General features: G+C 40.8%; 1 protein-coding gene across 5 annotated transcripts; it reads left to right on the forward strand.

Moving 5' to 3' along the window:
• Positions 1 to 261: 261 nt before the first annotated feature.
• rab11fip1a (RAB11 family interacting protein 1 (class I) a) lies at positions 262 to 24,264 on the forward strand. 5 transcript variants are annotated; one of them, XM_088927091.1, is made up of 7 exons: positions 262 to 754; positions 1,123 to 1,633; positions 9,373 to 9,797; positions 10,134 to 10,995; positions 15,349 to 17,373; positions 20,005 to 20,113; positions 20,990 to 24,264. In XM_088927091.1, exons 2-7 carry the CDS (start codon positions 1,284 to 1,286, stop codon positions 21,194 to 21,196), a joined length of 3,978 nt encoding a protein of 1,325 aa, XP_088783217.1. In that variant the 5' UTR covers positions 262 to 754; positions 1,123 to 1,283; the 3' UTR covers positions 21,197 to 24,264. The 5 variants fall into 5 exon arrangements, with proteins under 5 accessions (XP_088783217.1, XP_088783250.1, XP_088783242.1 ...); XM_088927116.1 differs by having other exon boundaries at positions 270 to 288; XM_088927099.1 differs by having other exon boundaries at positions 296 to 489.
• Positions 24,265 to 25,326: the final 1,062 nt, after the last annotated feature.

Consider the following 25,326-nt stretch of genomic DNA (forward strand, 5'->3'; position numbering starts at 1 on the left):
ACTTATCACTTCAGTTTTTTTTACACATTTCTTTAAATCCGAATGGAACTTCGCTTTTAAACACGCAGGTCATCGTGTTACAATGACGTAATGCCTGTTGCCGAGCAATTTGATCCCTAATCTTTACCTGCTCCGGACAATAGCAACCTGTTGTAGAGCATTTCCACCAATCGCAGAAGGAAAAGGTTTGACTGATCGGTAATTGGCCAATAAGCAACTTCGTATTGGGCAGATGGACGGGGCAAGGTCGAGGCGGTGCGTGATGAAGGAGGAAGTTTAGTATTGACTGTGAGTTAATAAAACAAGAGGTAGCACTCGAATTACTGAAACTAAGGGGAAATGCGATAACTGAAAGGAGCTGGTATTATAAAAATGTCAATATATTTTTTTTAAGGCCGGAATGAAAAGACCTGCTTTCTAATGAAATGTTGTGGGCAGCGACTGGTAACTATCGATGAAACGACTCTCGTTGAATAAGCCGTACACATGGTAAATTTAGCAGCTGTGGACTGATGACCTGAGTTTGCTTAAGGTAGCAGTTTCGGTAAAGAAAAAAAAAGGTTTAATTAATAAATCCTATTTACAAGAACGAACGTGGATGCGAAGCGGGTTACAGGCAGCAGTTGCGGAGGCTGGACATATATATCGTGTAGCAACTGTTACAGAACAAGTGTTATTACCACGAATGTGTTTATGACGAGTATAGACTTTCCCAGGAAAAGAAAAAGACGACCCCGAATAATTTCCTTCGAAGGTAATGCTGTTTGTTAGGAAAAAGTTCACAAAAAGAAATTTCGGGCTTTAAAAATTCGCTTATAGCAACGCGCTAGTGAAAAGTACATTTGGGCTTTGCACGACAAAACGCAGAAAAATAGACGAGTCGGTCAGTGCGGTGCTGAACAAGTGCGCGGTGTGGCGTACAGTACGTTAAAAAATATTCAAGTTGAGAGAGCGATAAAATATTCAACATATTTTTAGATAGTAACTTGTACGTAAACTGCTCCAAGGAGAAGTGTGTGTGATAAGGTCACGTCATTGGTGTTGCTGAGGAATTTCAACATTAAGCATTCCAGTTCGTCGTGTTTTCAAAACACTACAGCTAACGTTATCGCGTTTTTCTAGGAGTGGCAAAGGGTTGTGAAATAACGAGAGTGAGGAGGAGCTCGCTTTGGCACGGACACGGCGATACCTAGAAACTCAGGACAGTTCCCTTTGAAGTGCCCTCCGTTCAGCCCAGGCCTTTTCTAGCGACAGGTTTCGTCCGCCCGACCCCGACACGGGCCATGTCTCTGGCGGAGCAGAGCCAGCAGTGGTACCCCACCACCGTGCAGGTGACGGTGCTCCAGGCCAGGAACCTCAAAGCCAAGGGCAAGAATGGCACCAACGACGCCTACGCCATTATCCAGCTGGCCAAGGAGAAGTACTCCACCTCGGTGGTGGAGAAATCGCCGATGCCGGTGTGGAAGGAGGAAGCCACCTTCGACTTGCCCATGTTCCACCAGGGCAACGAGCAACGATGCACCCTGTACATCGTCATCATGCACCGGGCTCTGGTGGGGCTGGACCAGTTCCTGGGGCAGGCGGTCATCAACCTTGTGGAGCTGCAGGAGAATAAAAACCGCAACAGGACTGAGTAAGTCTCCAGACTGTTTCGGTTCAGGTGTTCCTGCTGGTCTAGCCAGCCTAAAGAAGCGTCTCCTGAATTCTTAGATCAAATCTGAAACGCTTGCCCTCTTCTCCATGTCGACAAGGGCATCTTGCTGGGGTGTTGAACTCCGTGCTTCCAGAGCATGGAAAACAGCCTGATTTTTTTTCTCTCCTTTCTGTTGTCTGCCAAGCCCATACAAAAAGTTGGTATCTGTCTGGTATAGAAAACCCTTTTGACCTTTGTTCTCACAACTGGTCTCTCTTCACATTTCAAAGAACTTTAACTGCTGTAGGTTTTTTTTCCAGTTACTTGCCTTAAGTCCTGAAGCATCCCTCCTCACTTTCTGGGAAATAGAAATGTGTAAAGTCAAGAAGAGATGTCTGTTCCCCTATGGCGAAAGACCTTTCTTTTGTATCCCAAAAGAAAAGCAAGTTGTACTTACTTTGAGAACTCATGAGTAAAAGGAATTTGTTAGCCCTTTTCAGAATACATAAGTATAAGATTTATTTAATTAGTTTAAAGATTTTAGGTTGAGGAATTGGCTTGATTTCAGTTTTCCAACTGAAAGTAGTATGTACCTGTTAAATTGAACCTGGCTGTCCATGAGTATGTTATTTATTTAAAAGAAGTTAAACCTTGTAGTTGTTAGTGAAGGTAAATTGTATAATGCAAAAATAGAATTCTTTAAGAATTTGTTTTTATGCCGCCATACGTGAGAGGATATATGATTTTAAATCAATGTTAGTGTTCATAATCCTTGCTGTTTTGCTTGTCTTTTCTTAAATTCTCAATTGTAGCATGCACAGTACTGTGGTGTGCCTCAGGAATCTATGGAGCTTTTGAGCAGTTCTTAGAAATGTTCCTTGCACATTCCTAAACTGTGCCATCAGACATTAGCCTTCCTTCCAAGAAAGGTCATCTTAAGTGGGGGTGGGTGGGTGGAAGAGCTATGAATATTTGAAAAGGCATATATAAACAGAGGGGAGGCCCACTTTTATTGTGTTAATTACCAGTAATTGGAAAAGGGCCCCCACCTCTTTTAATCTAATTATAGTTTCGACAGTACTCAGTGGCATGACAATGACTTGACAAGCTACAGAAGCTAGAGTCCTCACCTAGTGCGAATACTTCCTTATCGCTCACTGTTGTATGATTGTTTTCTACACCCATTACTCCTGCTCTATTTGCATTGTAAAGTTTTTAAACCTTTTTCCACCCAGTCCTGTTTTGGGGGGATGAACCCATGACAATGCCAAAGAAACGACTTGGGGACTAGCATTAAATGTTAAAGCGTTTTGGTCTTGGTGCTGGTGATCAGCTACTCCCACGAAGATATTGTGAGAGAATGGCAGCAGCTAGGCAGCCATGTTGTTGAAGCCAATGCCCTGATATCAACCTTATTTTTCACTAAATGGCTGGCTGAGATCCTATGTGTCAGTTAACTGCTAAGTACCAAAATGGCAGACATCATGAATTGAAACATCAGAATTGCTGCGGAAAATGGTGTGTTTGTCTCTGCAGATGGTGGGGAGTGGCCTGTGACCTCAGACCCCAGTCTAGCTGATGGAATATTTTGTTGTTTTAATGTAGTACCACATTTCCATTCGAAGTCTGAAATAGACCTACTGTTATAAATATGGATTCTACTTTTTTCTCCTTCATTTTTATCAGCAATTATTGTTCCCTCCGTTAATGCAGTTGGCCTTACTCTGCATATGGAGATAGCATCTCCTCTTATTCAGACTATTACATTTTTTTTACCTTCAAAGCATTTCTTTATATTAATGGTGTGTATTTCTCCTCCTTAAACTTGTTCCTAGACTGTGAGTCTAATGGAAAAATGCACGTTGTGAAAATATCTTCCTCAGTGGGTGTGATTTGAGTGTATTGCCAATTCTTGACCTCAGTATTACTCATTATGTCAGTATCGGTGGAAAAGCAGACTAGTTGTTCTTATTTTAACATGAGTTGCTGGGTCATTCATTGTCACAAGGTTTGGTTTTGTGAACAAATTGGTTTTTGGTATAACAGGAATTTGGAGAAGTTTGAATTTGAAACTGACATCGTCAGTCTTCTCCAGAACTCCTCAAGCTCGATAATGAAGGCAGTAAGGAGTGGACATTTTCCAGGCCAGCTCTATTGGTCCTGGTTGGCACCTTGTTACGTACTGTAACAATGTTTCTTGCTCAGTTGCTCCATCAGTCAGTAGGAGAAGGCTCATTAAGCTCCAAGGCTGACTGCTTACTTGCAAATGGCTTCTTTTAAAGCAGAACAAACTGTTACCAAGGAATTCCTGGAATTCGCCTGTACTGCATGTCACCTTTTATCTTGGATACTGGTTTCTGTATTTATGCACAAATGTATACAATAATGTCTGCCCACTCCCTTATTGTGCACTTTTTGGCCTATTGCCTGGATTTCTGACTCTTTCTGTGACAGTGTCATCCTTCCTTTAGATTATCTGCCAAATGAGAGTAAATGGCAAAACTGAACAAATACATGCGTGATAAACGCCTCCCCCCTCTGATATATGTAATAGCTGTCCATGACTTTTGACATGGTTAGTGGCTATGTCTTACCCCCAAAAGGAGGTTTTTTTTTTAAAAGTTTCTCAAAGCAGATCCAAATATTAATGAGGGATAAGGAATATTTGTTGTATCTGGGGTTACTGAAGCATCCAGAAAACTCAAGGAAACGGTGTTGCTCTATGTGCACGAGGCTTCACAGAAATGTAATGATAGAATAGAATATGCCAGGCCCTGCAATACAGAGTGCAGAGCACACACATGTCCAAAACAATCAGGTATCAGAAGAAGGCAGGGAGGAAGATACCTGATTGTTTTGGACATGTGTGTGCTCTGCACTCTGTATTGCAGGGTCTGATGAAACAGCAGGGAGTGTAGTCCCACCCTGCTATACCATGGCTCCTGGGTAAGGACGATGCCAAATGCACAGCCTGACAAAACAGTGATATTCGCATTCCTCTTCTGCTGTGCCAGTCCCGCGATATTCATTTCCTGTCTCCTCCTGTCTCTGGTGTCTGGCACAGACCCTGCTGTCAACAACAAAAAGGAGCTCCTGCATTCAGGGTTTTTCCATCTGTTCATTGAAATAAGGTGAACACCTCATCTGGTCATTTGTTGTCCCTGGCACAGAGAAGGGCATTCAAATGACATTTTCACTGTGTCAGCTCACTAACAACGTGCCCACAAGCTTCCTCTTGTCAGATTAAACCCATGCTGGGTGGCGAGGGCATTGTATGTCATTCACGAAATAACCTAGCAACAACAACAATGTAATAGCTGGGGCTACTTCCATTATTGTTAGAGTTGAATCCTTTTTAAACATGTACAGCAACATGTTGGTTATTTCTGTAATGACTGGTCTGCAGATCTGCTAATAGTTTTTTGCTCTGTGCTCAAAGCCGTCTTTGATGCTACCTGCGTGTGTAAGGTGCCAGGATGGCCTGAGCCCCCAAGGCACTGTCACTGTGGGCAGGGTAGGCCAACGCCTGGGAGAGGCTCTTTGTATTTAAAAACACAGCTAGGTTGACATTTAACTTTCCTCCGTCTGAATGCCTCTCTGCGTCATGTGGGATATTTTTGCAATCATGTGCCGTACATAACGTGTAACTTTTGAAAAAGCAATTTTTGCATCACGTAGCAATGTAATGGTTATTTCAGCCCTGCAGGTCTTTTGTTACCATGAAGGAATACAGCTCCCTTGATTTGACCTTCATTCTTCAAGCTGAGAATTTTGACATCATCCGCAATGTATACAAAGCAGACATACTGACTTCTTTTTCTGGAGGAATGCCAATTTGGGCAGGTGAGGCGAATCAGAGGAGATGTAGTCTGACTTTTGAGCTGACGTAGATAATACAAACGCAGTACAGCAAAAATGCAGTCATGGGGGTCACCTGATTGTACTGACACTGCTGTGCTTAGTTTTAAATGGAGGATACTTGCACAAAAAGGAAATGCAGGAACATTAAATTGTTCTGGAATCTGTAATTACTGTAATTGCTCACCACCACCTGTTCCTTTCTCCCTTCACGTGTCGTAGTGAAATCATCTGCTGCTGTGAGGGTCCAGTTTCTGATGGTGAAATACAGAGGAAACGTTGACAAGTAATTTAAAAGTCACAAGGCATGTTTCAAGGTTTAATCTTGAATCATAAGGAGTGTTATCTCTGCTGCCAGTCCTCCCCATAAATACAAAATGGAAGCCTATTTTAATTCAAAGACTCAAGTGTTTTGAATGCTATAGTAATTATTTTAATTTCTGTGGTTTATAATGTGGTCCCAGCCAGGGTTGATGTCATGTCAATAATTAGGATGGAGAGGTCTGTTGCAGAAATGCTTGCCCATTGTGTGTGGAAAATTAATGTATAGTAAGTTACAGAGAGAGAAACAGCGCCGTCTCACATTTTCAGTGTTTTAAAATGTCCTTTATTCCTTAGTTATGTTGTATGTAAATGTGCAGTTGTTAGTTGTATGTAAAGGTGCAGTACTTGCTGCTGGGGTGAAGGGGGGCAACCGTTGCATTCCAGTGTGTTAAACACTGAAGTTGCTGTAGTAACTATTCTGCAGCGTCATCCATTAGGCAAACTCTGTCACATCATGAAGTGAAAGCCATTTCAATTAAACAACATGGTAGGCTTACAAAAATGTTTGAAAGGTCATTAGAAAATGAACAGGAAAAGTGCCTCCTTAGAATGTGTCCAGATTTTATCAGGGCATGATAAAGGACATTTCTGAATTGAGGTTCTAATCTTTGCTTTGGTTTCTTTTTATACCTAGTTTGAATGATCGTGATGTTGTCTTATGAATAATGTATACAAAATTGTTATGCTCTCCCCTGATAGAATCCTTGACAGGAAATAGAAATAGTTTTTCGTATTTAAATGAAAAATGTTCTTGAACCTCCAGAGGTCAAATCTGAACATTTAAGTTGCTTTTGTCAGATTGAAGTTGACAAAATTAGTGTCAAGCTGTGTGTGGTAATATATTTTCTCAGAAACCCAGTGTTTTGTAATTCTGTGCTCTCTGAATGTTTTGTTTGCTTTTTTTACATAGGTTTCACTCCATTTAATTTGACTTGGTAAACCTGCTGCACCTGTCCGGTCAGCTGCTTGACGTGAAAGCCTTTTTGCTGTAGCCTGATCAGGTGTCGGGGAAGTGAGACAGTTCCCTGTGAAAGGTGCCATTAAGATTGATACATCAAGCACTGTTTTAAGTACGTGCCCTCTCTGCAATCCAGATCTCAGTTCTTCACAGCCAAATATGTCTAATTCTTTGCCAAAACGTGTCACCTCCCTGCTGAGAATGTGACCTTTGCTAAAATAGTGTTAATGCTGTAGATTTAAAGGAACATAATGTAGAGTATTTCACTTGCATTTCCTTGTGCATTGTTTCCAATCAGCTGTTATAACTTAAGAACCTGCCAGAGGTCTAAGTGTCTGTTTAAAACTTTGCTATAAAATATCCTTGATGCCATCCAACAAGGAAGAAACTCCCAAAAGCAGTAAACATTCCCTGTCAATATTTTTTTTTAGTTTACGGTAGAAGGCATTCTAACCTCGCAGTGTGTTCTGTTGAAATATGGAGTCTAGGGTTTCCAGACAGATGTGATAGGCAAAGAATGTTTGCTATGTTTGGTGTTGGTCATGGAATTGAGCCATATCTGAATCTGTTAGGACTGGGACCTTTTAGCTGTTCCTCTTTTCCAGTTGCTATTGAAAAATTTGTGGGAAGTACCTCAACAGTAAATAGGTTTGTGCTAAAGCAGTCTTTTATTAAAGAGGGCAGAACATTACATACCATGGGGAAAAATGCTCTTGATGAATTTTAATATTTTTTTCCAAATGCGTGTTTAAATAAACTAGGTTGTTTCTGCTAGACTGTGCACTCAGTATTTGACAAATACAATGTGATCTTCAGTATGAAACAAGCTGATCTACTAATCACTTGTCATATTCCTGTTATCTGTAGCCTAGTACAGAATACAGCTCCCACATGGAATAACGCAAATGCCAAAGTTTTTGTATCTGAAAGTACTCCCAGCAAAATAAGCAGAAATGAACTAATGAATCTCATAAACAACAGAATACTCCTGCCTTTCACATATTTTGAAAGTGCCATTTGTAGTTGTTTCCTTGTGGTTTCACACAATAGCAGTAATTGTATGGCTGTGTTATCTCCCAAGTAGCATTAAATTACCAACAGGCTTTGGAATGAACTAATCATTCATTACTGGTAAGTGGATTCCAGGCTTAGTGTGATGTTTTTTGGAGCACAGGCTTAAAGGTGTAGTGTAACTAGTAATCTGCATGAGACATGAAAAAGCCAAGATCAGTCTGCAAGAAAGTCATACCTGTAAAAGCCTGATCTATAAGCTGTTGAGATATTTAATCCTTCTGCACACCTATTCCAGTTATTATTTAAGATGTTATGAATTAGGTCCAGTTGTACTGAAAATCTTCATTAAAATATCAGTGTCAATATAACGTTATAAGGTTTTAATTTGCATTAGCTGTGTACTGATAACTATTGACCAGTAAAGGGAAGATATGGCAAATACAATAAAATATTTCATTAAGGTTATTTACACAACAATAATTTTCTTAAAATGTAAGACGGCATAAAAAAGGTTAAATGATTAAGGGCTTTACAACATGTTACAGAGCATTCCTACAGCTCACCTGTTTCACCCATTTTAGTTTCCCCTGACATTTGCTGTAAAGTCGTGCCCACATATTTTTGTATCACTGGCTTGTGACTTTGCAATAGAGGCTTGTAGAAAAAGATGATGCTCCTAAAAACTATTTAAACTCCTGTTTAGAAGAGGGCTTGAAAACCATTCGTGGAAAGCCACAGCCTTTTAGTTTGATCTCTGTAACTCTCAATCAATCAATCCAGTAACTTAATCTGTGGGGAAAAAAAAGTAATGTTTTTTTTCCTTCAACTTGAAAAGGTTTGTGATCTTTTGTCTACAAATATTTATCAGGGCCTATGCGGTATATATTTTTGCTGTCCATTTCTATTTAATTTCTTGAATTCCTATTCAAGAGTGTTTGGTCCTTACCAGAGATGAGTCATTACCTTTTCATTGTCCTTATTTTTTATTGAAAAAACTAGCATGCCCCTTTTTCTTTTTCTTGAAAGCATCATGCGTTGACTCTTTGTAAGCCATGCAGTCCCTACTTCTGTTTAGTCTGTCTTTTAATTTAATTAATCTGATTTAATTACCATGTGCTTTATTTAGTACTGAGTTTATTGCTGTTGGTTGTTGCCTTGGTGCCAGAAAATAGCTTTATTTAAAAATTCTTAAATAAAGAAAGCCTTGGGAGGGTATGATAATAGTTTTGTAGTAATTATCGGAAAAGGGAATTTTAGCAGAACTTTCATTGTTTCAAAATTGTTGTATAACTTATTACTTTACCAAATTGCAATTATTGGTGTTTGGTAACACTACTGATGGGGATCTTTTTATGTATGTACATGTTGGTAGTACTTGTATTTCCAATATTTAGCTTGTATACTGTTTGCTGAGGTATTCTTGTGGGTTCTGATCAGTAATTGTACAGCACTATGGGATCTTTGAAAAAGGAAACAATGATTGTTTTATTAGTTTTGAAATTTTGCGAAGGTGGTCAGACAGCCTTTTTAACCACTAAGCTTGCCCAGTTTCTCTTATGCAGCCTGTGCCTCTGTCCTTCCACAGGTGGTTCAAACTGCAGTCAAAAGAGGGCAAGAAGGAGAAGGAGCGTGGGGAGGTGGAGGTGGACATCCAGTTCAAGAGGAACAACATGACAGCCAGCATGTTTGACCTGTCTGCAAAAGACAAGCCCCGGTCTCGCATTGGCAAACTCAAGGACAAGATCCGTGGCAAGAAGAAGGATGGCTTCTCTGACTCGGCCTCCGCCATCGTGCCCTCTGTCACTCAGGTGCTCACGGACAGCGAGGGTGAGGGCTCAGCTGATTCCCCCGGCACCAAGAAGAAGTCCAAGCTGAAGTCCCTCTTCACCTCGAAGTCCAACCTGCAGCGTAACGTCTCCCAGTCCATGTCCACGCTGGAGTCTCTCCCCGAGAAGAACTCTTCACTCACCAGCAGCCGGTCCTCTGGCCTCAACATCGACTCTCCTGAAGGTATGACTCTTCTTCCCAGCAAGGACGGCCAAGAGTGCTGTACCTATTTCAATGAGAAACCAACTTGCATGACGACTGTGTTCAGAGCTAGGACCAATTTTCCCATTCACAAAATTCCATTCCTTTTTCTTTCCCTTTTACTCTTTCGAAACTCTTGCTTTTTCCGAAACAAAGACCCAAAGTAAGCCTTTCCCAGCAGTGTTTTGTGGGTGGTTGTCAGGTAAACTTGCCGCTTGCTCCAATTGTTTTGATAGAAGAATGGGAGGTTAACATTTAATAGCAGCATGAGAGTTCTTTTGTTGAGTTCTTGGACCTTTCTCTTTTTTGTTCTTGCAGTAAAGAAAAAATTCAAGTTCCTTGCCCACAAGCGCACTGGCAGCAACGAATCGAAATCCCGAGACCCCCTCTCCCTGCTGGGCGAGCGCTCCAAACGGAACAGTGCGGAACAGAGCAACCTGTGCATCAATGGCAGGCATGTGTACACCGAAGAGCCCGAGGGTCCTAAGACATCCCTGACAGGATCCAATCAGAGCCTGAACAGCTCCGGGCAGGGTTCCGTTGAGGACCTGCGCAGGGTGACGGAGAGGCAGGACTCCGGCTCTTCTGCGGACTCCCTCAAGGGCTTTGGCATCCCTTCATACCGGGTCGAATCCCAGGAGAGAGCCCCGCAAGAGCAGCAACGGAGACAAGAGGAGGAAAACCGGTTAGCTGAGGAGAAACGGAAGGCAGAGGCCAGGAGACTCAGCGAAGAACGGAGTCGGCAAGAGGAGCTGGAGAGGAAGAAGCTAGAGGAGGCCAGGAAGGCCGAGGAGCTGAAACAACAGGAGGAGGCCAAGAAGAGTGAAAAGTCCTCCTCCCTGCTTAACATGGTGAAGTGGAAGAAGGACATCGGAAAGAAGGAAGACCCCGAGAGTCCTCCCGCTTCACTCCGGGAGGGTGATAAGCCTAAACCCGCTCCCAGGCAGACCTCAAATGAGTTTGTGGAGGTGCCCCTGCCTGAGTCCCCCCACAAGCCGTTCAACAATACTACACTATCTGAGAGGTCATCCTCCAATCTTTCAGAAGAGAGCCCCCTGAAGCTAGAGGCTTCCAACCCCTTTGAGGAGATGACTGAATTCCAACATGGGGTGAGGAGCCCCAGCTCTGCCAACACGGCCTTCCCTGGCCGTTCTGCCAAGGTGTCTGCGGTCAAGCCCAGGTCAGTGACCCATAAAAAGCTCCAGATAAGTCAGCGTTATTCTGCGAATCAGCTCTGATAGGCATGTAAAGAGAATGTAAATTTTCTAATGTAAGGTAAAGTCGAACATTTCATCTGCTGCAGTCACAGTGCTTTTTGTATTTTCTGCACTGTCTGAGAGAGTGGTTAATGAAGGCACTGGAGTACATAAAGAGGTTTATAGTGAGAGGTTTATTAACCAATAATGATTAATATAGATGATTACTAACACTTTCCATTTGCTTACCAAAGATTTATCTGTAGGGTGCTAGATGGTGCAAAATATCTTAATTTCCAATCTTGCCTAAAAGGCATGGCACAAATAAGAGGGGGGGTATTTTGCATTAAATTACCATCCAGTGTGGTGTTTTTGACAAGGCAGCCACAAGTTCTTATGAGCAACAGAAATGGATCTTCTTTAGATATGCATAAAGTAGTGGCACATTGGACCCCTGTTACACCTGGCATATAACCCAATTGCCCCCTTTCTGATATTCAAACCATCTAGTACCCATCTTGACAAATGCACAACTAAATAATAAAAAACGTTAACTGTACTGCTTTGCTGACAATGGGGGGGCAAGATGACATGAGCCTCTTCCTTTCTTCTCTAACTCTCTGTGATGTGAACTAACTGGTGATCTGCTTGTTGGAATATGCTTTTGCAGGTGGAAGGAGGTTGATCAGCTACTGGCATTACCCTTAAAGACACAGGACTGGCACCTAAAACACCTATGCTTCTTACCACTAGCACATATCTGTGTTGTCCCTTGAAACTCTATGATATTGCAGGGTTTTTGCATTTTACTACTATTTTATTATAGGCTGAATCCGTAGTACACATCTTTTTCACAGAATCATAGTGTACAAATGTCAAATTTTTTGTTGATCTGTGATTTGACTGCATCCCTAAAATATTAGTATTTTCCTTCCTTGAGATGGAACATGTAGGAGAGCCAGCCCATAAAGGAATGAAATTCCATTTACATGGGATCACTTTTAGGATTTGCAAGAGTCTAACAGATTAAGGACAACTGCCCTGGACTCCTGACTCTATTCTTCTTCAAAAAAGAAGTTTAAAAGTGATTAAAGTGTGTCTGACTTCAGATTGTGAGTCAGTTAATGACGAATTAACTTCAGTCTTATAGATTGTCACTGTGAGGTTAGAGTGCACTACTGCTAATTTTATTTTAGTTACATTACACTTAAGAGCAGGCACTGAAGAATGAAAAGACTCATTGGCAAGGACATGAAAAGCCCTATTGCACCTGAAAGTTAACCCAAGTGACTTCTATCTTCTATGCATCATGACAAATGCAGTATTAAATTAAAAGAATTTGTCAGAATATTTTGTTAAGGCATTGGAAAATGGCCTGTGCCTCTTCTCGGCCTAATTTGGTCAATCAGATCTGGCTTCACCTAGTGCATGGTGGGTGAACATCGCTGGATCACGTTCATGTTGTGCCATGAGTCTTAAAGAGTGTTAATTTAGGAGTCCTTGGTGGCTCTTTCAGCATTGATTTTGTTACATGGGGATTTTCCCTGTTTTTCTGTTATTTGTGATGAACTTTGGAACTCCCATATTGCTGCGGCTAGTGGTGGTGGTAAGTCAGCAGGTGGCACTCTTCCCTGTGGTTCCCATTTCAAAATCCAATATCTCCGTCTGGTCCATGGGGACACTGTGCAGGAGGTGAAACATCGTGGTCCAGGGATAGATGTCTTGATTACTGCTCTTCCACTTTATTTATACTGATGCAGGCCGTTAAAGAACCTATAATGTGTGAACTGAAGTAATGGTGGTATTGGGGGGGGGAGGAATTATCTTCTCTTTCTTATAGAAAAGTAATGGTGCTAAATGGGCAGTGGTTTGGGATTCAGCTCTTTAAAACGGAAGGTGTGGGCGCTTTCTGGGTTTGGTTTTTGCTTTCTTATGGTTTCTTACCAGTACTGTATTCTAACATTGAAGGAGACCTGCAGCTGTAAAGGCAAACAACTTGAACTCCAGATTCTATTGAAGGCTGCAGAAACGTTTGAACTCCGCTGTCAGTTACATAAGAACGCATCTCTTGCTTTGTATCTTCTGATCATTGAGAAGAATTGGATAAGGAGATCGTGTCCTTATATAATAGGTCTTCTTATAAATACACTACAATTAACCATGCTGCCCTGTGAAAATTGAAGTGATTTTATATACAGACTTGGATAATATAAGTGGACCTTAGTTAATATTTAGGTTAACTGGAAAAAATTATTGTACCCTCATAGTGAATTTATCCATACCTGAGAAAAAAAAGAATCACAATTTCTGTGCTTGATTGGAAACAAAGGAGGTAGTATTTAATTTTCTGTACGAAATTGACAATGGCAGTTACACATTTTTGGTGTATGCAAGGTGTTCATACAAGCATGTATTTAAGTCATGCATTTGATATGTTCTCCAGTTAGTCGTGTAGTGGGATGACACGTTACCATGATTAGGAAAAAGAGAGTCTGAGAACTGTAAATATGTTTTACTACAGACAGGCTCTTCTAACAGTCTCTATCATAGTTTCTGACCTCGTTGTTGCCTTTATTGCTGGATCCACACAATCCTAGTGTGAGCAGTAATTACTTTCAATGCAAGGATTCCAAGCTTGTGTCTTGGGGCAACAGAAAGAAATGCAGAGTCCTGCTGGAAATCTAATCATGAAATGCAATTGCATTTTTTCCAGAAGAGACCATGAAATACAAAATCTGATTGGTGATAGTGAGCACACTTTTTTTCTAAATTGGTGAAACAAGAATAGCTACTCTGCTATACAATCATAAATTTGATAGATGCTCAATATATGAACATAAACATGAATTACTCATTTTAAAGTGACCATTACTTGGAGACCATGACATTGTTTCCTCTGCGGGAACAGTAATACAGGAAGCACACTGGGATATAATTGTAAATATTCCTCGACACAAAACAAGCCAGTCTGTGGCTTCCTCACAAATGTGAGTAAATTACTCTGCATGACCCGTTGCAATGAGTATAGGAAACAGAAAAGATGATGGAGCATTGTTGTGGCTGACAATACACAATTTACTAAGTAGCTTTATTATCAGTCTACTGTCTGAAGCATGGTTTTTTTAATTTTACTTAGTGATGTAGGGTAAATGCAGTGGTTCTTACAGTGTAAAAAACACTGATCAAATTATTTTGTGGGTGACATTTCATATATATATTAACAATAATTGATGGGGTACTGGTCCTCTTCCTCCTGCAGCTTTCTAGTTGAACAGGTTATTATTGGCTGGGGTAGCACATTTTAATTTCACCTGCAACATAGTCGGAACAAACAGGCTTATGTTTCTCACTAATGCTCCACAAAGAGTTGGAAAGCTTTTATTTGTTAATCAATCACAAAGATGGAATTAATGTCCCTGGTGTGTTATTGGCTATGGTATCATTTTCTTAAATCTTCCTTCAGCAGAGAATCTTATTATAGCAATTAAACTTGGGGGAATTTCCACTACAATTTCAGAATGCAGTAGAATGTCAGAAATTGGCTATAAGTTCAGGGACTGTTTGCAACTATTCAGAATTAGGGCTTTCTTCAGTTTCCCACGCATGTTTTTTTTTTATTTGCATATCTGACTGCCTGTCAGTGTAATAACTTGTAAAGTGACAAATGCAGGCATGCACAGTCATCAGTGGATTTCAATAAACCTGTCTTAACCTCTTGAGCTGGCAGATGAAATTCTTTATCTTCTGCTTCAGTTCCTCCAGGGAGTGACTTGAAACTCTCTGAAATCTCATCAGCCATCACTTAGTGCTTTGAGATTGTGCTTAGCATGAAAAAGTGCTTTATATATTAAAAATTGATTGATAGATTGAATTTGTCGATCTCTCCACAACCACAGCAGTTGAACCCCTTTAGAAGATCTCGTGTTATAGATTTACCTGCCATTCTGTGCTTTTTTTGATACCCATGTGCCAACTGTAAAGCAGCAAAATAACAGGGTATGGCTACAGTTGTTTTATTAACATTTTCAAAATTCCACACCTTTTTCTGTCTAAATATAATAACTACTTTTGCCTTTTGCATTTGTGGCATCAGGCTGAACTCACCATACAGATCCATTCATAAGTATAGCCTTGCTGTGGCTGTGTTGGCCTGGGTGTTTTATCATTCGTAGGGACCACTGCATACCCTCTGCAAATCCAGTTAGCTGCATTTTATCAACACGGGGGATCTGAGTACTAGTGGGAGTCAGGCCTAAAGGGGGCTCAGAGAGAGCACTGTATAAGGGCACTGACCTGTAGGCCTCTTTTTTTTTTCCCCCCTCTTTGCTTCTTTGCAGATTGGTCGTGTCTCCGAAGGCTGAAACCAATAAAGGCAGGCTACCCTCTCCTCCTGCCTATGCTGACCACCACACTAAATCCCCTGCCAAACCTCCCCCTCCCTACCCCCCCAGCTCTCCTATTGATAACCTACCATCTGAATCACCTGACATTTTTGCCAGCCTGCACACCTCCTTCGCCCCATCCCGAGCCAGAAAGGGCTCCAGGGACTCCTCCAGTGGCAGTACCGAGAATCTTGTTGAAGTTGGCTCATCTGATGAGAAGAGCCCTGCACCAGGGTACACAGCTTCACCTAAGAAAGAGGACCCACGGCCCAAATCCATATCCCCCTCGCCTACTCCCATGCCTACCAAGACTGGAACTGACTGTCCAGAGCCCATCAAGCCGAAACCCGCTCCCAGGTCTCTCACCCTTAAAACTGCTACCAAAAGTGGGTTTTTACTTCCTATCTCCGAGGTGGAGATGACAAACGAGCCCCTCAAACCACCTGCCCGCTCCCCTCCAGACTATGACTCTCTGTTCACGAAGAAAAAACATGGCGTTAAGGGCCAAATCCAGTGGGACAAAATTGTGGCCGAGATGGACTCTCGAAATCTGGACCTTCCTCCTGTGCTTGGGAAAGGGGAGATGAGCGTGGATAGCCCTGAGATTAGTGTGGACAATCCTCAGTTGCCAGCACACCAGGATGAGCCAGAAGCTGTGGATATAAAGGTGGAAGACGGACCAAATGAGTATAACCCTGAGTTGATGGCATCTGTCACCTGGAGAAGATTGGGAGTGAGCAACAATCCATCTTCCTCTTCCAAAAGTGGAAAAGTTAATGAGGGACGTCCTGATCAAGACACGTTGAACAAATTTGCCAGCAAAGTATTAGGAGAAAAGATCAAGGGAGGAAAAAACACAGTGTTTTCAGCTCCACCAGATGACAGGTCAAAGGAAAAGCCAGTATATTTGTCTTACAGTTCTAAGCAGGAACCATCTGAGAGGAAGCTTAAAGAGGCTCCTCCTGTTAAAGCCAAGCCAAATGTCAGTGACAGTGGGTCAAGGGATGGGCTCGCAGAAGGGAGCACAGATGCAGTATTTTCAAGAAATACTATATATGAAGGAAAAGATACCAAAGTATTAAAACCAGCGCTTGCTGATATACATCCGAAGAATGTTGCCATGTTGAAAGATGACCGTGTTGAGGAGAATTATAGAAAAACACCTCCATTAGAGGAAAAGATTGACAGCATTCCATCTGTAACTGAGCGGGATTGCAGCAGAACAAGCATGTTTAGTGCTGAACAGCAGAGATTGAAGGGAACAAATTCCCAAGAATTAGTACTGACATTTGAGGAAAATGATAAACTGTGGGACCCAAAAACGAAGAAGGAGTCATCTGAAAGCCTGACCTTTAAAAAACACACAAGTGAGACCTTCCCCTATCCCAGAGAGCAGCCAGTTTCAGGGAAAGCCACAAGTGACACTCTCCCAAATAATTTAGAAGGGAGAGTGCTTAAAAATGAGCACAAAGCATCCCCTGAAGAGGAGAAACAGGTGGAAAAAAGTCCAAATGATACTAGTCCCATTTCAGGTGCTGTTTCACCCAAGAAAAAACAGGCGCCGCTGCCTCCACCTACAAAAGGAGGCTTCCTGAAAACTGAAAAAAAGCCTGAACAAAATCCTCAGCAACAGTTGGCTCAAAAGGACCAGGACCTTGAGCTGAGCTCAACGGGGACAAAAAGGCAAAAGAAACAGGAGAGTTTGATTAGTACAGGGAAGGCCGCGTCACAGAGTAAGGAGCATGAGTTAGAGGAAGACTCCTTTTCCACCAACTCTCCCCAGCCCCCCAGCAGCTCCCTCTCCATTTCGCCCCCTTCTCCCCTTCCCCAGAAGATGGAGATCTCCGAGAGCTCCCCACAGCCTGTTGGCGCTGGAGGGAAGATGCTGCTGCGTGCCTGGGTTTCGCCCTCGGAGGCACAGCCAATCGCAGCACAGAGCAGCAGTGCGGTAGGGGGCGGGACAGCCTCGACACAGCGCAGGTGAGCCCTGATCTTTCTCTCGCAGGAGATATACATGCTTTACGCTCACAGACGCTCAGCTCGCTGCTGGAAGGAGTGCTGAGGAACCACGTGGTGGATCTGTGGTCAAGCATGGTGTTTTGCACTGGGGTATTGTGGCCATGTTGTGGGGGGAGACTGTAAAGCTGGCATTTTAGGTAGGGGTGTCGGCTGTCAGATAAAATGTTAGATCATATCTGGTTCTTCTCAGACGCACTCTTCTTGCTGTCTGTTTCCCTGATGTGCACATTATGATTATCTACTGCAGCCCATACAGAACAAAATGTTCTCAAGTTCAGGGTTAGTAGACTGTTAATGTCAAATAAAATGTTAGTACCTTTTTCCTGCTACTCTTCTTGCATACTTTTCTTGAATGAATCTTTGTATTACTTCTGTGTTCAGTAAATTTTTATTTTAAGACAGTCTGGTAGATACAGTTTCTCCAAGCTGGTGGCTGGGAAGAATATGGAAGGAATTTAGTATGGCATCTGCTGGGGAAATCCCCTGCAGGATTGTCATACATAATGCATCTATGTAGCTCCAGCTGCAAATCTCAAAAAGTGAAACAATATAAAAGGTGTATAGAAGTAAGAAATTTAAAGGACTGCAAAATTTTAGAATTTATGAATCGGTAACCTGCCTAAAAAAATCTACTTCTTGTGTATTTTGGTACCTAGATGTACTTTAGCATTCAATAGCTTGTGCAGTTGGTATCTGTAAGTGGTTTATCTAAGAAAAAAGGGTGATGATGAAGTTCTCAGATGCCCACATTTCGGTGACATACTCTTGCTTTCTGATTCCCCGATTCGCCCACTATAACTAGCCACCGCTGCCCATACAGGACAAACTGTTCATGTTCATGAACAGCCTTTAATATCTGCTGATTTAATTGGATTTGATAACAGACAAGGAATCACCGCTGTATTGAAAATATGGTATGCAGACAGCAGTCACTAAAATAGCTCTTGCATTAGTGGTGTAGAAAAAGCTGCAGTCAAGAATGGACAGTCGGGGCTAGGTTATACAGTCCAGTGCTGTGTGAGTCCCAAGGCAGGTTTATGTGAATGAGATCCTCAAGTCTTTCATTTCTTTAGGAAGCTACTCAAGATTTCCAGGTAAAGGTGATACTTATTCCACTTTAGCTATCAAGTGACATTGAGCAAAAAAAAAAAAAAATGCCCTGAAACCTTTGACTGGATCTGGACACCTTTACTTTAGAGAGGGTATTGAGTGAAATATAGCGGTCGTCAGTTTTTGGATTAGATGGCCGTTTTTCTCCAGTACTTGCTCTTGGCTAATACTGTATTACTGTGTCCACAAGTTGCTGTTCTATTCCTTTATTTCCTTTTAAGATATTGCTTTAGCTGATGTATTGATCATGACAGCAGTGTGATCACCTTTTTAACTTCAAATGACCACAGCTCTGTGTACTTTAAAACAGGCAATACTCGCCTCTTAAATGTACCTCTGTGAAATGTAATATTCTCCACAATTTTTTGTTTTCAGAATCCATAAATACTTCAGTTTTTTTCCTATAAAGTTAATAAATCTTAATAGTGACATTAGCAGTAATCTGAGCCAACAGCTCAGTGTTAGCTCATATTCTTTTCACTATAATGAGCGCTCTTACTGACCTTGCTCTGTCTTGTATTAAAGCATGATCTCCCTGTGCTTTTAAAAGCCCTACAAAATATCTAAAACAATCAGTAGTAATCAAACACCATGCAGACGTGGCTAAATTAGTAATTCAATGAGGAAAGTAATGAATAAATAATGGGTCAATTTAATCATTTATACCTTCAGTGCTCACGGCCCCTGTTTTCAGGCATATCACACTATCAGTCTGTTGATTGAGGTTTTCTGTTAATAACTTCTATCTAAAGTAATCACGTGTACAGTTGTGAGGTAGATGTTACCCATGGATAATAAACATGTTTCTGCTGTAGTCTGAGGAAAGATCATTTGTTATTTAGATTTTCTATTTTTGAAATAACTTTTTTGGCTGTGTTATTCATTGTGATTGAGTTTGATTAGGTGGAATTGAGGTGAACGGCTTTAGAAAAAAAAGCAATCAAACTCGGCAGGGAATCCCTGATGAGCTAGTGGTTGTTCTTAAAACTTGTGAATCAAAATAATTCACAATTTGGGACAATTTACATTGGAACTGAAAAAAACACTGCTAAAAATAAAGTATAAAATTGGCATTTTGAAAAGTTAGAATAAAACTTCACTTGGTTAATGGGCAGGATCACCCATCTGGCATCAGTTTATCCCATTTTAACTGCAAATTATGGAGAAGTGTAACACCTGAGATGTGAAGACCTGCGCCTAATATTTAGTTTTCAAGTATAGATTTTACGTTTCATTATATGATCAAAATTAATACTATTAATTTTGTGTATAAACCACAAAGTTTATACATACAGGTATAATGATTTATTCCTTGAAATGGAATAATCATGTTTCCTGGGTTATGTAGAATAGTGCATTTCTCTTTGCACAGGACAAAGCTCCGCTGAGATAAAATTTCCTTTCACTGTACTTATAAATGGAGTTCCCTGTATACTTCCTGTGGCTTCATACAGTTTATACATGCCACTGTCTTTTTCACAGGCCTCACCCAGTGAAGCCCATGAACTCGCAGGACACTCAGCAGCTCTCTTCTGCTCCCTTGGAACGAGACCCGAAGCTTCTGGGAGGTCGGGAAATTGCAAGGACAAAGGTACATTTATTATTTCAGGTTGCATATCTAAGTAGGAAGTGCATTTTGGTTTGCCCAGAGGCATAAACAGGATACATCGGATTCTTCTCTCTTTATGCCTGTATTGTACAGAATAGCCTCTTTCCTATAGTAACCTTATTGTAATGTAGCTTATCAATGAGATTTTGTTCCTCCCTCACTCCCTACTTATTTATTGGGGGAGTTCCATTTTGATAAAGGTGTTATATGTACAAAGGCAAACTTAACTAAAAAATACTGTTCCTCTACTTTAAAATAGGCTCCTCCACCAGACTGCTTAGTTTTTTAAAGGATGTGGATTGCAGGGTCACGGACTTACTGTCAACTAGACATTCAGCGCATTCCAAACACACAACACACAAACTCCTACTCTTTCCTGGATCAAAGCTTGATTTGCAGCTTTCCAAGCTCTGGAACTCTGGGCAAAACAGTCTTGGCATTAAGCAGGTGAAAGAAGACTAGGTGTAATGCAAGGCTAGTTCTAAAAGACTAGAAGCTCACATATGGCAGTGGTTAAACCTAAGGTGGTAGTCTGTTTATAAGACTATAATTTAAAAGGTGAAACAGACAGGCCACTGAATGGCTCACTTAATTGAAGCCTCTTTCCAGGGTTTAGTTTACAGGATCATATCAAGGATGATACATCAATTATGTCCAAAAATACAGTGAGAGAAGTTTGTCTTGGTATTTTGGGGGCCTACCATTTCCTTTGGGAGAGCCACTATAGTAGCTGATTCAGGTGTAGACTTCTGTGTTAATTTTGAAATATACATTTGACCTAATTTCAGGTATAAGTGCCGTGCAGCTCCTTGGGTGTGGAGCAGATTGGAGTTTGATGTTCTTCTCTCTTCCTTCTAGTTAATAGAGCGTTCTGGCAGTGGTCCCTATTCCCAGCTCACCCAGGAGGAACTGATCACACTGGTAGTGAAGCAACAAGAAGAGATGTCCAAGAAGGATTCCAAGATCTTGGAGCTGGAGGAGTACATTGATCTCCTGCTGGTGCGCGTCATAGAGGAGAAGCCCAGCATCCTCCTGGCCATGAGTTCATCCAAGAAGGCCTTGTAATAGACTTGGGAAAGCAGGCGGGCGTTGCATAAATATCAGGGACATACTATATTCTTCCTGATATCTATTATCTCTGAAGAACTTGGGGTGTTTTTCCAGCCTCTAGACCTGTGTAGCTTTCTAGCATGGGACTTCTTAGATGTATGTAGCTGTTGTTAATGGGAGAATTTTCAAATTAAAAAGCAAATGGTTCACACTACAAAGTACATGATATTGAAGATTAAGATTTTATCCATTACATTAATTACAAACCAAATCAAGTACAAGAAAAAAACAAGGAATCGGGTTTACTACAGGGTACAATTTTGCAACCTAACAAATCTGCAGTTTATATCTGCTTAAATACAAGGAATATTTCAGTAGCACATTTAAAATCTTGCAGTCTTTCATATTGTACTGTTAATTATGTTGCGTATAGAGATGGGATTTATCTTTTGAAACTTGAACATGTCTTTCTTAATTTTGTACTTTTTTTGCCCTTTAGGTATTTTTTAGAGGTAGAGGTGTGGTCATATAGCATTGTATATGTAAACTTTAAACACAGTTGCTGAATAACACTAGGAACATGAAGCAAACAAGAACATTTTAATTTTTTTTGCAAGTAATACTTATTTAATTTTTGTGATGAGGTTAGTAAATTTGCCTTGTTTTTGTCTTGTCAATCACAGCCTCTCAGTCTGGCAAAAGATTGTCTTGTAACTATCCAAAAAATAACATGCAATACTGCAATATACTATTTGGGTCTACATCACAGTGAGGGAAAAGCTCTGTAACAGCCAGAGTCCCCTAATCCTGACCATCTCAGTGCCTTACTTTGCTCACAATGGACACATCTTTACTTGGCTTAACATCTGATTTTTGCAAGTTTATCCAAGAAGCTGGCTAGATGTTTTGTCAGTCACTACTATTTAAAATTGTTTGGGTATCGCATAGAACAGAGCCTTCTGATTTTCTGCTTACTATAAGCTGCTACTTGAAGTTTATAATCTATGTATATAGCCTTCTATATGATATTGAGCTATACAGTATATCAAAAATCCAGATTAAGTCGATAAATGATTTGAAGGTGTGGTTAAGCCTACTTTAAAAGCACTGCACTGTACTGCTGCCCAGTTATCCAACTAGTTCAACACCATCAGGGGGTGAGGTGGCCTGTTGTTCACTAAATCATATCTGTTGGATTCATTGATGAAAGCTTGAGTACCTCCTATAATTAAGGGTTAAAGCTTGAAAGTGTTCAGAGAAGTAATATTGTGTCAAAGAGGAAGTGCAGAGTACTTCCAGTTAAAAGACTTTTAACAACAAAGTCTCTCAACTTTGCAGAAAGGTTTGATTTTTATTTGCTTACTGAAGTTTTAATATGCTGTTTTTTTCAGCGGCAACAACTGTTATAGTAATTACTGTCCTATGGTGTGCCTCCATGTACTTTATGGCCTAAATAAAACATTGGAAGGCTCAGTAGGACTTAAACTAACCAGGTCTCCCTAGTTTTGAACACTGTGCAAGAATTCATTGAACCTGCCTCTCCAGGGGTCTTGGTTTTCCAATTAGTAGACATTTATTAAATATTATTTAGGAAGTATGCATTAATTCTTACTTTAACAGAGTGCCATGTGATCTGATCTACTTTGCTTGGGTAATGTGGCCCAGTGTTTGATTGCCTGTGTGTTTGCTGTAAGGATATTCGAGGCATTGCCCCAAGAAACATGTCTGAAAATCTGTGTAAAGCATAAGATGGTTCTAATGTGGGTTTTATGTTGAGCAGTTTGTACACTGCTGCAAAAGTATGTTTTTTGGAATATCACCGTTGTGTGTGTATGTAGAAAGTAATTTGATTCCCGCATGCACTTAAATCATGTAGGATGCACGTGGGTTACAGATAAAGGGCCTTTGAAGTATTAAAAAGCATTTCAGACCTCAGCAGAAACCTAAGAGAGATCATGGCAGTAGAGAGACGCATAATATCTAAATTATGGAAATGCCCATTGCTCACATTCAAATCCTGTGCCTTGAAGTACAATCATGCTTTTTCCTGTTCTGTCCTGTATGCTCATGTGATTCAGCTGGTTTATGTTGAAGGTTTGTCATGCTAACTCACTGTTCTTCTGAAAAGGTTTCTTGCTCCCAGTTCCAGGGTGTGTCGGAGAGCACGTCCAGGTCACGCTGTGGTGGAAAACCCACTGATAAAGCACTGAACATGACATTCACATGCTCCCCACCTCTGACGCCTTTCCAGTGTGTTTTGAGACAGCCTTTTTTATAGGAATAGTTTGACAGCATGGAAAAGCACATTTGTTTTTATACTTTAGTATGTGTAGCCCACCATAAATTAATATTTGCTGGGAGTATTCAGCCTGTGACAGCCTGAAATGAGCACAGATGTCTTTTTTTAATTTTTTTTTAAATGTATGTCTGCACAAGTAGCAATGATAATGTGCATATTGTCACAACCAAAAACACATTAGAGAGTTAATCAAAGATATTCCAACTACAGCTGGATTACTGTTTCTGAGGCCCCACAGGGGGGTTCTGTCTAATTCAGCTGATTTTAAAACAATAGTAAAATGCTTAGTGGAGGAAGAATGTTCACTTGTCACTTGTCCAAGTCTGGCTTCACCCCAAATGGACTGTGCGTTGGACAACTTCGTAATTATTCTGATTTAAAACTTAGATTAAAAACTCGAGAGTTGATTTTTTCCTTAATGTACCTGTGCATGTTTACTTCCAGGTTCTGAACCAAATCTGAGTCTGAAACTACCTGAATTGTAGAGCATGTTTCTGCTTATGAAGAGTGTGCTGTTTAACCAATGATTTATAAGACCTTGAAAATGTGTACTGGGTTATTTGATCTGGGTCAACAGTTTATTTTTCATTCTAGTGATGAAATACATTGGAAAGAAAACAGTCTGTTTAGTTTCTGAAATGTTTTATAGATCTTCCATGTATATTCATTCCTCTGTTGAGAATTGGTGTTTATAAAGAATATCAGGGTATTAACTGAATTTCTAATATATTATGACTATTTTCTATTTTTCCTTTTAAATCTAAATAAAACTTTATATTGTGAACTGTTTTGTGGAGCTTCTTTTTACGGTCTCGAAAAGCTTATATGAGTGGTAAAGTTTAGTTCATTTTTACAAGCTGGACTCTAGCCTACGTGGCGGTGGGTGTTAACTAAGCAAATGTTCTTTCAGGAAGGGTCGTGTTGGGGGTTACAGTGAGGCCAGTAGGATAACCGAAGAACTTCTACGTGGGCAGTCTGACAGTGGAGGTTGAGTGTTCAGCACGAAAAACACCCACACATTCCTGCAAATGCTAGTATTATTTGCAATCTTCAGTAAAACTTCAATACAGCGTCTGGGGGAAAAAAGATGGCACATTTTTCAGTTTATAGAGACCCAACAACCTAAAGAGATCAAGGAAAAATTACATTCAAAGCAATCAGGATTCACCCATGAAAGTGTTGAGAGAAGAAAACTTCCATAGTAGCCTTCATCTTCAGAGCCATGTGCAATTTAATGTTAATTAAAGTTAATTAACTTTCCCTGTTCACACAGTGAAAACGGCGTGAGTGGACTTTTCAAAGAAACATTACCTATTGATGACAACAAATTGGTGTCAACAGAAAAACAAATGCTGTTGTAGCATGAATATATTATTGATCACACATGACGGATAACGTTATGCTGATTAACATTTGTCAGGCCTGACAGGTCACAAGGTAGTGTGCAGCTGCTGTTGAAAGCCACATGAACTCATCTGTGACGCGTGCTTTGCACTAGGTTACAGATGCTGTCTTGTGGGATTCTGTCCCAATCCCAATGTAGTGTTGACAGGCAGGGTCGGGCTTCCACACAATGTTTTCCCTTACAGATGTTCACTTCAGCTCAAATCCAGCAAATAAAGTATCCATGGCATAATCCAGGCAAGCACTCTACAGATGTGCAATTGCGGTGAGGTGGTGGGATTTGTGATCTACCTGTCTGATCATGACCTGGATGTGCTTGGCTCTAGCATCTTGTCAGGTTAGAAATGACACAAAAGCAGTAAATGCAGTTTTTGGTCTATTGGTTTTAACTGAACTCTAGCTCTATAAAACATGTTAAATAGCAAGCTGTAAGTATTTTTTA

This window comes from Atractosteus spatula, chromosome 2, assembly GCF_055471065.1.
Source record: "Atractosteus spatula isolate fAtrSpa1 chromosome 2, fAtrSpa1.hap1, whole genome shotgun sequence".
Lineage (NCBI taxonomy): Eukaryota > Metazoa > Chordata > Actinopteri > Semionotiformes > Lepisosteidae > Atractosteus > Atractosteus spatula.